Genomic DNA, 13330 nt, shown 5'->3' with positions numbered 1-13330 from the left:
GATGGGTCAAGCTGCTTCTCCCAGTTACGTGGCTGTTAACGTGACCTTGTATGGAAGGAGGAGGGTTTCCCTGGTTATGGGGGTGAGGTGGAGGATGATTCCCATACCTAATCCCTTCTAAGAGGAATCTTATAAACAGAGCAGGAGATGAAGACCCACACAGATACCATACAAAACTACACCTGCAAGTAGCCGAGGAGCACCCAGAAACACACCAGGCTCCAGAAGATAATAGTCAAGGAAGACCCTGCCCTAGAGCCAATATCCTGATTTTGGATTTGTAGCTCTTTGACGCAGTGGTGTAGTGGTTACTCGTTGGGCTGCCAAGCTCAAGGTCAGCAGTTTGAAACCACCAGCTGTTCCATGGGAGAAGGACGAGGCTTTCTAGTCCTGTAAGGAGTTACATGCTCAGATAATCATAGGGTACGAGAGAAAGAAAATGCCATGAGAGGCATTTGATTTTGCACATTGTGGTTAGGTGCTGTTGAGTTGGTTCTGACTCATAGCTTTGGCAAGTAGAGTAGCTAAGTCAGGTGGAGAGTAGCTAAGTCAGGTGGAGAGTAGGTAAGTCAGGTGGAGAGTAGTTAAGTCAAGTGGAGAGTAGCTAAGTCAAGTGGAGAGTAGCTAAGTCAGATGGCGAGTAGGTAAGTCAGGTGGAGAGTAGCTAAGTCAAGTGGAGAGTATTTAAGTCAGGTGGAGAGTAGGTAAGTCAGGTGGAGAGTAGGTAAGTCAAGAAATGATAAAGTGAAAGAGCTTAAACAAAAATGCCAAAGGGTGACCCAAAGTAAAGTCTTCTAACAAAATGTTTAGATACATGAGTAAGAAAACTGAAAATGAAGAACAGGCTTAGCATTTCTAGAGCTGAGCAAACTGAAGAAAAATTCAAGCTTCAAGCTGCAATGTTAAGGGATTCAATGGATCAAATAGTCAGTGTAGTAGAAAGCATCAGAAAAAGGTGGGAGGAATACACAGAGTCACTGTACCAAGAAAAAAACAAGTTGATGTTTAGTAATTTGGGGAGGTAGCATATGAACAAGAACAGATGATATTGGAGGAAGAAGTTCAAGCTGCACTGAAGGCCATGGTGAAAAACAAAACCAGAAACAAACAAGGCTCCAGGAGAAGACAGAAGTCCAGTTGAGAGGTTTCAACAAAGGGATGTAATGCTTGAACCTCTCACTTATCTATGTCAAGAAATTTGGAAGACAGGTACTCGATCGACCAACCAGAAGGGGTCCATATTTGTGCCCATTCCAAAGATCCCTGATTCAACAGATGTAGAAATTACTGAACTGTACCATTAATAACACACAAGTAAAATTGTGCTGAAGATAAATTTTAAAGGGTTGCAGCCGTTCATCAACAGGAAGAGATGAGAAACCCAAGGTGGATTCAGAAGTGAACTTGGAATAAGGGAGCTCATCGGTGATGTCAGAAGAGCCTTGGCTAAAAGTAGGGAACGCCAAGAGGCAGGTTACTTGTGATGTATTGACTACGCATAGGCGTTCCGCTGTGTGGATCGGAATGGAGTATAGACAGCATCTCAAAGACTTGGGGTTCCAGCACACTTCGTTGCAGGTTCCTGTGGAATCTCAGGAAGAGACAGTCATTTTAACAGAACCATTTGCTTTAAAATCAGGAAAGGTGTTGTAGCCTTTCACCATGCTTATTCATCTCTATGCTAAGCAAATAGCCCGAGAACCTGAACTACAGGAAAGAGAATGTGGCAACAGGACTGGAGCAAGACTCACCAGCACCCTGCCAGATGCAGACGCCGCTAGCTTGCTTGCTGAAAGAGAAGAGGCTTTGAAGCACTTCCTGATGAAGAGCAGAGAACACAGGTTCACCATAAAGAAAACCAAAATCGTACAACTGCATCAATAAGCGACAGCATGATGAACATCGAAAAGACCGAAGCTTTCAAGGATTGATTTCATTTTACTTGGATCCACAATCAACCCTCAAGGCAGCAAGCGGTCCAAGAAGTAAATGACATATCGCACCGGTGAGCTCTGCTGTCCAACTCTCTCAAAAGGGTTAAAGAGTAAAGCTATCAGTTTGGTAAGGAAGATGCACCTAACCCAAGCCATAGTGTTCTTAATCACCCTCTATGCGGGAGAGCGCTGAACACTGAACTGGGAAGCCTGAGGGAACGGTGCGAGGGTGTTGGGGAAGGGTACTGAATATAACAAGGATTGCCAGAAGAACACGCACAGCTGTCTTGGAAGACGTGAGGATGGTAAGACTTTGTCTCGTGCACGATGGCTCTGTGACCAGCTGAAGACGTCATGCTTGGTCAAGTCGAGGGTCAGGGAAAAAGAGAAAGAGCCTTACGGAGAGAGATGGCTTGACACCGTGGCTGCACCCAGGGACCCAAAGCTAACAATGATGGGGGCAGCGGTGCCGGCTCGGGCAGTGTCTGGTTCCGCTGTGCATGGGGCAGCTTTGAGTCGAAACCGGAACTGGTTCCAAGGCACCTTGCCAACAACAGCGTCCTGAACAAGGAGACATCGCTTTCGGTTCTTTAACTGACCCACCTGTGACTTTCTGTGTGGCAGCCCCAGGAGGCTAAAACGGAATTTAATCGAAGCATGTTCACCTCTGCGAGGTCAGGGTGCTGAGTGACTTGCCTGGGGTCCGGGTGGTGGGTCCACTGTTGACCCTGCCCTTGGCTTAGTGTGGGGGCATGAATGATGTGTGGTTCTTGAATGGAAGTTCATGACCTTCTTCCTCTCCCTCCTTCCCGGAGTCCTGCAGTATTATTTCCTCTCATCTCTGTTCCTTCACCCCAGAATCAGGCCTTGTCTCCTCTCACGGCATCACAGTGACAGCTGCTGTCCCAGCCTCCCAAGCGCCCTGGCAACTCTCCCTCCAGATTGACCTTGAAGGCTTTGCCCCTTCCCTTGCCCCATGCCCTGCATAGAGCTGTTGTCCTGTGGCTACTGCCCTATGCGCCTCCTTCTCCCCTTCCTGGGTGGTAGGTCAGTATCCTTGTTAGAAGACGTGATGACCAGAGCCAACAATGAGAGTAGAGATACCAGGAGGATTAGGGGCGGGGGGAGAGAAAGGGGGAATCAATCATAAGGCTCGACCTATAACCCCTCCCAGGGGGACAAACAATGGAAAAGTGGGTGAAGGGTGACAGAGGACGATGTAAGATATGAAAATGATAATCTATAACTTGTCAAGGGTTCGTGAGGGAGGGTGGGTGGTAGAAGGAGGGGGGAAAATGAGGAGCTGACATCAAAAGCTCAAGTAGAAAGAAAATGCTTTGAAAATGATGATGGCAGCATACGTGCAAATGGGCTCGACACAATGGATGGATGGACGGATTGTGGTAAGAGATGTAAGAGCCCCCAAGAAAAGCATTTTAAAAAAGGAAAAGGAAAAAAAAAAGACGTGCTGGCAAACAGGGACAGGGGTGTTGTCTTGCCTCTGTCAGCTGCTCACCAAGGTGTACCATCCTCAGGGCAGGCCCAGCCCAGCCCACGCTGCAAGGTGCCCTCCGGGGTCCCATACCCCTTCTTCCTCCCTCCCTCCTCCTCTCCCATCCTTCAACAAGCGCTCACAGTGTGACACATCCTTTCTGGAGGGCAGTGTGGCGATTCCTGTCCAGAGCCTTAAGGACAGAAACAGCTCTGATTCTGAAATTAACTTCTCAGTTGAGTCTTATGCATGTTGCCAGGACCAAGCACAAAGGTTTCACTCCTGGGGCGTTTACAGTGGGCCTGAGATAGACATCACATCCACTTCCAGGACCACCAGGTTAGGCGCTCCTGTTTGTGTTCCCATAGCAACCCCTCCCTCCTGGATCCTGATGAGCAAGGTCATGCTCTAGTGCTGACGGGCCTGTATTGTGGACTGGCCGAGGGGTCCCTGTGGGAACTGGTCTGCTTATTGTCGCATCCCGGCACCTGGCACCAAGCTGGCCACCTGCTGAGTGACTGAGTGAGTGACAAGTGTTCAAGTTGGAAGGATGGATGTTCACTTGAGGTGGAGGGGCTGGAAGCAGGGAGGTCTGCCCTGGGCTACTGCAAAGGTCCCTTGAGAAGAGGGTGCGGACAGAATTGCCTGGGTGTCCTGACGGCGGGCGGCACACAGAGATTCCTTGGTAAGATGACTCCAAGGGCAATATCCGTCCCAGTGGATTAGCTGCCATCCATCAATATTAAGGGGCGGGACTGCTTTCTAATGGGCCCAGAAGGGTGGGCGCTCCTGTGAGGGTGCGGAGGCTTGTCAAATGCTGGACAATCTGGCGAATAATCACAAATGAGCCGGTGTTTCTAGAAAAGGGTATTCATGACTGGATTGCACAACTGAACACTTCCTGGGGCCTGGCTGGGGGCTGGGGACTAGCAACATGTGCTTCCTTCCCAGGACGCTCAGGACACCAGAACACAGGGGTTACTGTCCCAAGTTCACAGGTGACTCCCAAGTGACTGTGCCTTCCACTGACCTGATGGCTGCTAAAAGGCAAAAAGTGTGTGTGTGTGTACACACGCGCGCGCATGTGTGTGTAATGGTAGCTTAGGGGCCAGCTTTCAGGGTGTCTGAGGGCCACCTGAAGGGCCCTGACTGAACACAAAGATTTAGTGGGGTTTTCCCATGGAAGGAGGGATCCTTGATGCCCAGGGCCTTGATTTGGTGGTTGGGAGAGACAAAAGAGGTTGATATCAAGGACATGGTCCAATGCCCTCCCCCGATAATGATGCTAATGGATCCTAATAATGGGCACAGGGCTGAGGGGTCACAGCAGAGGTCACGACCCAGCCAGGGGGAGGGACCCCCTGAGGGAGGGGCTCTTGGGGGGTGGTCAGTGAAAGGATGCAGGCTGTTGGAATGGAGAGGTTCAGGGAGGAGGTGGGGGTTCTGGAAGGGCCGGCCTTGGAGAGGAGTGGGACTCTGTGAGGGGGCTGGGCAGTTTCCCAGAATAAAATTCAGAAGGTTGGCCCTTGTCTGTCCCTGCCAGGCTTCTCATACCCTGGCCACACCCCCAGCCCACACTCATGGCACTGCTGGGGCCCCCCCAGTAAGCAGGCCTGGAAGGCTTAATGAGGGGCCTGTGGTTCCAAGTGGGTGGATACTCCCCACCCCACCCCTACCCAGGCCTGCCCTGGGGGCCTAATTTCCTCTCTTCACACCCACAGCTCACCAAACCCAGCTCATCCACAGCTGGGGGCCTCCTTGCCAGCTCTCCCATCCATCCCTCTCTGGTCTTACCCCCCAACCCCCTGCTGCTTCTTCACCCTCCCATGGTGCCCGGTTCCAGGCTCAGCTCTGTCCTGGCCTTCTTGGTGGCCTGGAACACAGGGTTGTCTCTAAGTGGGCCTCCGTGGCCTCTGGGCACCATGGGAGAGTGGGCCAGGGCTTGGCTGCCTCGGTCCACCCTCGGCTGCCTGGGTACTATGCACTGGACAGGGACCTCCAGACTGGCAGCGTCTGGTGCAGCTGTGGCTCCGGGAACAAACCCAGGTTCAGAGGGTTGCCAGTTCCTCAGCCAGCCTGACAGTGCAGGTGTCATGGGTGGCCTGGCTCCCCTCTGCCCTTTCAGCACTCAACCCGTTAGTTTCCAAGTATTTTCCCAAGCCAACCCACTGTGATCGAGGCAGTCGATTCTGACTCTTAGTGATCCTATGGGACAGACCAGACCTGCCCCTGTGGGTTTCTGAGACTGTCCGGGTCGGGTGGGGGAGGGGGAAGGATGAGGCCGTCTGCCTCGTCAAGGTTTCCAGTCCCAGAAATCCGAGGGAGCGGTTCAACTCCATCCTGCAGGGTCAGGATGAGTCGGAATGAGCCCACGCTGTGGGCAGGTTCAGATTTTACAGACCCTTGCCCAGACTTTACTGGAGCCCAGTTGGGGGGGGGGGTAGTTATGCACTTGGCTGCTAACTTCAAGGTCAGCAGTTCGAATCCACAGGTGCTATGCAGGAGAAAGAGGAGGCTTTCTGCTCCCGTAAAGCGTTACAGTCTAGGAAACCCACAGGGCCCGTCTCCTTTGTCTCCAAGAGTCAGAATGGACTCCGTGGCTATGGCCCTGAGTTTTGAAGTTTGGCCGCACTCTGCTGCTGGGCTCCCACCCCATCCCAGCTCCGCCTGGGCCCCGCCCACCACCCCTGGCTCCGCCCCAGGTCCCGTGGATCCGCCCCTCCCTCCGCGCTCACCCCTGCTCCTCCATCATCTCCTGCAGCTCCATGCACTTGAGCTCCACGCGCCGCTTGCGCTCGTGGTCCAGGATCTCGCGGTGCGCGCGCTTCCCCAGGCCCGGCTCGGCGGCGCGCAGCTCGTCCTCGGCCCGCGGCCAGGCCGCGGAAGAAGCGGCGGCCTGCGGAAAGCCGTTGGAGGCGTCGGGCGGGGCGGGCATGTTGGCTGCCCCGTTATTCACCGTGGAGGACATGGCGCTGGGCCTCAGTCGCAGACCCTGTGGGGCACACAGAGATGGGGCGGGCTGGTCACTTCTCAGCCTCCTGCTAAACTCCCGTGGGCGCGAGTTAATCCTGGGGATTTTAGGGTCCATCCACAGCGCTAATCCGTTTCCCCAGCACTGCTGGGGGGTGGGAGGGGTGGACAGCGGCTCAGCACCTTGGGGTTCTACCTCAGGGTCGAAGGAGGGATCCGATATCTGCTCCCCTTCTCTGAAAGGTGACGTCTGGGGGGCCTCTCAAGGGTCTGGAGCGACAGCTAGGGGCCTTCTCTGCCTGACACAAACGTGGAGACGGCCCAGTCCTGCTGGCAAGCCTCCCTCACCCCTAGTCACCCAAGTGGGTCCCTGATAATCATGGTTGTTTTAGCTTGGTTTAAACCTGGCTCCCCTCACACCACCCGCAAGCAGGCCTAAGGCTCACAGACTGTGAGTTTGTCCTGGCATCCTCCCTGGCGCCCAGATGTCCTAGTTCTGGCCTCTGGAGTCAGGGCACATTTGCCTGGGGGCTGCCCTGGGGCAATAACAAGCTCACCCTTTCCAGATGCAGTTCCATCCCCACCCCTAAGCCAGACCCAGGCCCGCAAGACCGCCCCCTTCTTTGTTCTGGAAAAAGCAGTTTCTGACCATGTGGCCAATGGTGATACTGGCTTAGTTTTGGGGGTGGCCACATCTACATGGAGGCTTGAGGTGGCGTGCCCACCCCACGGCTTGGGCGGTAAGAAGCCCTGGCCCCCGCCCCAGGCTTGCAATTGAGAAGCAGGACACACACGCATAGCAGGACCTTCACGGGAGGAGGCATCTCCAGAACTATTTCTGTTTCCTTTCTCCAAGGCTCTGCCGGTTGCTAAGCAACAAGGAGGCCTCCTTCCCAGAGAGTGGGCAGGGAAGGAGGGCAGGGGTGGATGGGGGGAAGAGAAGCAGGAGGGGACCTATCTGGGTACCCTGGGTGGGTCCTTCTCTGCCACCCTTGACCACACTGCCCCTCCCCACCCCCACCTCCCATCTCAGAGTGATGGGGTGGGGCTGAAAAGCAGAGTGAGAGAGAGAGAGAGAGAGAGAGAGAGAGAGAGAGAGAGAGAGAGAGAGAGTGTCTCGGGAATGGATAGAGTAAGACGAGAACATTAGTTTTGGTTCTTTGCTCGTGATCTTCCCCAAGAGCCCCAAGTCCCTGGGATCTAGGCCAGGCTCCTCTGCTGCTTGATCTGTGGCCCTGGGCAAGTCACTGCCCCTCTCAGGGTCTGCATCACCCAGGGTCTTCAGGAGACGGGGCATCAGTGCCTGGGGGCTTACAGACAAAGCTACCCTTCTACCCTCTCCACTTCCAACCACAGTGGGCTTGCTACCTCTTCCCCGAGCCAGTCCTGCACCCCCAGCTCTCCAGGGCTGCCCCACTCGCCAAGCCCTGCCTTGGGGCCTGGCTCAGAGAGCCTGAGATACGTGTGGGCTATTGAAGACCCTCTATGCCCATCACAGATCATTTGTCACAAAGTTTGGCCTCTTCTCTTCTCTTTTCAACCCCATTCATGTTTGTCCACATCCTCCTCTCTCATCTGTCACCACTTTAATCCAAGCCCTGACCTCCCCCCCTCTGGTCCATTCCCTGCCCCCAGACCTCTTTCTGTCCAGCCTCCATCAGCAATCTGGCAGGCTGGTTCTAGAACAAATCAGCCTGTGTCCTGCCCTGTCTCCAGTGGCTGGCTGTCGCCATGCCCCGAACTGGTGACCCTGTCTCCCAGCCTCCCCTCTTCCCCCAAGACTCACCCCACCCCACCCCCACCTTCTTCATCTCTCTCGCCCCCAGGCCTTTCTGCCGGCTGCTTCATTTCCCTGGAGCATGTGTCCTCCAAACCCCAAACCAAACCCACTGCCATCGGGTGGATGCAGACTCAGAGTGACCCTATGGGACAGGTTAGAACTGCCCCCATGAGTTTCTGAGACGGTCACTCTTTACAGCTGGTGGTCTTGAACTGCAGACCCTTCAGGTCACAGTCCAACATGTAACCACTACGCCACCAGGGCTCCTCACCTGGCTCTTATTTGTCTGCCAAGCCAAATAGGTATCCTCACCTTCCAGAAGCTTCCCCGACCCGTCCGGTTGGTCCTACCCTCCCAGAGCTCCGGCTACTGGCTGTTAGTCATTGTGGGTTTGCAATTTGGCTCTGCCTTGGCCAAGGGCAATTTAGTATTTGGCCTTGAGGGCCAGCAAAGTGCCTGCAACCTGTGCTTGTGGACCACAGGGAAGACCATTAAAGAGAAGAAGGGCAGGGAGAACACATGACCTGGTCCGAAAGAGAGCCTGCAAGGCCCCTCACCAGCTCCGCCTTCTGTTCTCACACCCTGCCCCCTCAGCCTTGGTCATTGCGCTGGGCTGAATTGCGTCCCAAGCTAAAGGTATGTTGACATCTTCACTCTGAACCAGTGAACGTGACCTTATTTGGAAACGAGTCATTGCCAATATAATCAGTTAAGATGAGCTTATTAGGCTAGGTCCTAATCTCTTCACAGCTGGCCCTAAGGAGGAGAGAGAGACATGCAGGGATGCTGGCCTGCAGGAAGATGCAGGCAGAGATGGTCTTGATGCTGCCCCAAGCCAAGGAATGCCGGGAGCTAGAATGGACAAGGAAGGATTTCCCTCTAGAGGCCTCTGACGGAACATGGCTCTGGGGACACCCTAAATGGACTTAAGCTTCTGGCGCTGTGAGAGAGTGAATTTCTGTTTCTAGCCACCACCTTGGTGGGCACTCCTTGCAGAAGCCTGCGGAGATTCCTTGCTCTCCAGACAGGACCCTTCGCATCTCACGCCCTCACTGATCCTCTTCTCCTTGGCTGGAGGTCAGGTTCCCTTGTTCGCCACCCAGTGCCCTCAGTTGTACTCCTTAAAATGTGCACTTGGCCTCGGGAGCCCAGCCGGAATGGCGCCTCTCCCGGGAGGCCTTCCTCTCGCTCTGGCGGTCCAGATTTCTTTGATAGGCCATTCAGAGATTCCATTTGCTGTTCATAAGTGAGTCTGCTTCCCTGTTGAGCTATTTGAAGGGAGGGGGATCACCCCTTCCCCTCTGGCTCCCCAGAGTCTACCTTAGCACCTGGCCCTGCTGGAGGCAGGCAGAGGGGCGGGGAGAAAATGCTCCCAGGAGTGTTTGGAGCCAGGTGCTTCTTTCTGACCTGGCCCAGGAGACGCACTGGATGCACTCAGATCTCCAGACTTCCCAGAAAGTCTCCTTCCAGCACTGGGGTGAGGGTGGGGGAGGGGTGGGGGAATGAATGGCTGGATTAGGCTGCTGGACTGCCGAGGGCAAGGCTTGCAGAAAGGACTGTGGGTGTGTGGGGGAATGGGGGTGGGGTGGGGAAGGTTGTAAAGACAGGAGGGTACAGATGCAGCCTGGGGTTTCAGGAGGACAGATGGTGGATCACAGCAACATCACTTGGTGGGTAGAAAGGGGCAAGGCTGGCCTCTGGGGCAGGGTATTGAGAGGAGGCCCTCTGGATCCCTAGAGGAGAGCGCAGTAACCACAAGGCAAGCACAGTACCAGTCCCCTAGGAGTGAACCATTGCACACTAAGGCCACTTCCTTCCAAGGCAGGGTGGTAGGGCCAGCAGATCAAGAGGGCTGCTTGGGGCACAGGGGCTGCCGATTAGGCATTTCACATCTTTTATGATTTTCCTGTGACGGTTCCGAAGAAGAAGCCACTGTGCTGGTGGCCACTCTTGTTCTGCTCTTGCAATTGGCTGATGGGTTGACCTGTGTCCACAGGGGACTGAGTGATGGTGGGTCAATGTCACATTAGATGGAGGACCACATGGCTCTGCCGTCAGTCATGTCTGGCCCAGTATGTCCACCAGTGACTGGACAGGAAGACTGGGAGCTTGATGATCAGATTCACCCAGGACACAACCTAGAAAGGTTCAGAATGAGAGATTCAGGATCCAAAGCCACAGACTAGAAAGACGGATGGAATCTAAGGCGAGGCGGGCGAGTGAGAGATGATGCATTGGGAAGCCAGTCCAAACCAGCTTTCTAAAATCGGAACAGGGTCGACATAGTTAGAAGGCTTCTAAGGCCGCTAAGTGATCATGGGCTCAATTTGAGTCAGTGTCATGGTGTGATGCCCACAGCGCGGGTGTCAGCCACAGAATGGCGAGCAGGAATACCCACAGCGACTCATATGCCAGCATGCGTCACAGCCGTCTGCCCAGCAGCTCAAAGGTAGGAGCACCCCCATGCCCCCCGCAGATGAATGGATGGATGCACGGACTGTAGTGTGTCCACACAATGGAAGATTACTCAGCCATAAAGAGAGGCCAACTCCTAATACGTGCTACACCCGGGATGAACCTTGAAAAAGTTAGACTGACGGAAGTAGCTGAGTCACAAAAGGACCAACATCACATGATCCCACTCATAGGAAGAGTTTAGGAGTGGTTACCCGGATGGGCAAGAGGGTGGATGGGGGAAGCAGAGCCCTGGCTGAGCGGTCACTGCCTTTCCGCTAAGGCGGATGAGAAATTTTGGAATTGGAAATGGAGAATTGTGATGAATGAAGGGAGCTGATGTCACTGAATTGCACAGGTAAAAAATGTTGAAACGACAAATATTTTCTTCCATATATATTGACCTCAATAAAAGATGTGATCCCCCACAAAAAAGATGTGATCCCACCCCCACACCAACCCACAGCTGGATGAATGTAATTGATGTCACTGAATTAAACCACACACAAAACCAAATTCACTACCATCGAGTCAATTACAACTCACAGTCACTCTGAATCAGGTTCCCCAGGCTCTAAATCCATATGGAAGCAGACAACCTCATCTTTCTCTCAAGGAGTGACTGGTGGGTTTGAACCACTGACCTTTTGCTTAACAGTCCAATGCTTATTCAACAGTGCTGTCCAATAGGAGATGGACATCATATTCACTTGTGTACTCCACAAACATTCCCGCAGCATCTGCTCTGGGGAGTGGGTGGGCTACAAAAGGCTGGGGATTTCTAGGTGAACAAGATCCTATCCTGGACCATGGGGAGTTCAGGGGGTGTAAAGCAGTGGGGTGAGATGGAAGAGAACTTGAGCTCCCTGGGTCTCGGGGTGGGGCATGGTGGTGATAAAATAAAAAGGTTTGGAAATAGGTAAAAGTGATGGTTACACATTATTAGGAACACAGCGAATGCTGCTGAGGAGCACACTGAAACGTGGCCACAATGACATTTTATGTTATGAATCTTTTACCACCAAACAATGTCCTAAGAAAAGAGTGAGGGAACTGAGGATGTATAAAAGCCCAGGCAGGCGTGTCTGTGTCTGTAGCCCTGCCTGGTTGGCCAGGGCAGGCTTCCCAGCAGCGGCATGAGTCAGGGTGGGGTTAGAAGGCAGGGAGCCCAGAGCTTGTGAGCTCCTGCCCAGGATTCAAGAGCGACATGATCAGACTTGGCAAGACTTGTCTGTCCCCCTAAAGAGTTGAAGCCTCCGAGACTCAGAGGGCCAATTCCACTCTGTTCTGTAGGGACTTGGAGTTCTCACGGACTCCGTGACAGTGAGCTTGGGTTTGGTGTTCTGGTCACAGTGCGTTGGCATCAACTGGATGGCAGTGAGTGAGTGAGTGAGTGAGTGAGTGAGTGAGTGAGTGAGTGAGTGAGTGAGTATTGTTGGACAAATGTCGAACTGCTAAGCACCAGGTCGGTGGTTCAAACCCACTGGCCACTTCGAGGGAGCAAGCTGAGGCTGTCTGCTCCCCTAAAATTTTCCGGAGCCTTGGAAAGCCTGAGTTGAATCTGACTTGATGGCAGTGGGTGGGGTGGGGTCGGATCGGGTTGGGGTGCCTGTGGTCATAATCTCATTTGATAGGGGGTTTTCTTGGTGAGGTCACCGAGGTCGTGTTAGTGTAGAGTGTATCTGAAGGCCAGCTCTCGAGATGTAAAAGGAAGCCAGCAGTGAGAAGCCACCTGAGGGGAGACAGACGCCCCGTCACATGAAGACGAATGGGGAACAGGCCCAACAAGGGCCTTCTTGGGGGCCGGCAGAGACGAAGCTCCATTCCCTAGAGCCAGAGCACTGATGTTCAGCTACTTTTCTGTTTAGCCACCCAAACTCACCACCGTGGAGTTAATACTGACCCATCATGACCCTCCAGGACAGGGCAGACCTTCCCATGAGTTTCCGAGACTGTAACTCTTGATGGGAGTAGAAAGCCTGTCTTTCTCCCGAGGAACAGCTGGTGGTTTCGAACTGCTGACCTCTGGGATCGCAGCCCAACCAGTCACCACTATGCCGTCAGTGCCCTGCACTACTAAAGTCACCCACTTAGGGCATTTCTGTTACAGCTGCACGGATTACTAAGAGGAAGGTGGATTGGGAGCATGGCGGCATCCAGGCGGACAGGGGTCGAGAGACGCAATCCTTACCCTGACTGTCACCATGTTCTAGACCTTGGGTTTTGATGGCTAAGTCTTCCCTCCACTGCTGATGGGCTGTGAGACCCAGAGCAAGTCCCTCTTCCTCTCTGGGACCTGGTTTCTCCAGGAACAAGGCGGGAGTGGTAGTCAGTGACCTCCTGGGTCCTTATCCCTTCTGCAAAGGAAACCTCTAGCTCCCCCTCTTTCCTGGGGGTGTCACCAGTGGCTGAACCCACACCTGCCACCACCAGGGCTCAGGGACCAGATCAGGTCCAGAGGGCAAGCCCAGAGGCTGGAGTCAGCTGAACACAAGTGCAGGTTGAGTCCCGGAGTTCTAATTCAATGCCTGCTGATAGGGGACACGCTCTTTCCTGACAGGCACCCAATAGTTGAAGCACTGGAGTCCTGCCCCTAGGGTGTTGTGCTGGGCCCTAGACTAGCGAGGGCTTGGGTCTCTGAGCAGGCCTAGCTAGGGGCAGGGTGGACCAGAGGTCCACCAGGATCTGCAGGTCCAGCTG

General features: G+C 53.9%; 1 protein-coding gene across 1 annotated transcript in view; it reads right to left on the bottom strand.

Annotated features, from left to right (window-relative positions):
• The window catches only part of SRRM3 (serine/arginine repetitive matrix 3), a 33162-nt gene extending 26768 nt beyond the window's left edge, over nt 1–6394 (bottom strand). Inside the window, exon 1 of the mRNA XM_075528504.1 lies at nt 6162–6394. Within this exon, the coding sequence (XP_075384619.1) occupies nt 6162–6394 (233 nt within the window). The remainder of the gene's footprint in view (nt 1–6161) is intronic.
• Nucleotides 6395–13330: the final 6936 nt, after the last annotated feature.

This window comes from Tenrec ecaudatus, chromosome 12, assembly GCF_050624435.1.
Source record: "Tenrec ecaudatus isolate mTenEca1 chromosome 12, mTenEca1.hap1, whole genome shotgun sequence".
NCBI classification, from domain to species: domain Eukaryota; kingdom Metazoa; phylum Chordata; class Mammalia; order Afrosoricida; family Tenrecidae; genus Tenrec; species Tenrec ecaudatus.
The sequence above is the reverse complement of the archived record's forward strand: the minus strand, read 5'-3'. Positions and strand labels throughout refer to the sequence as shown.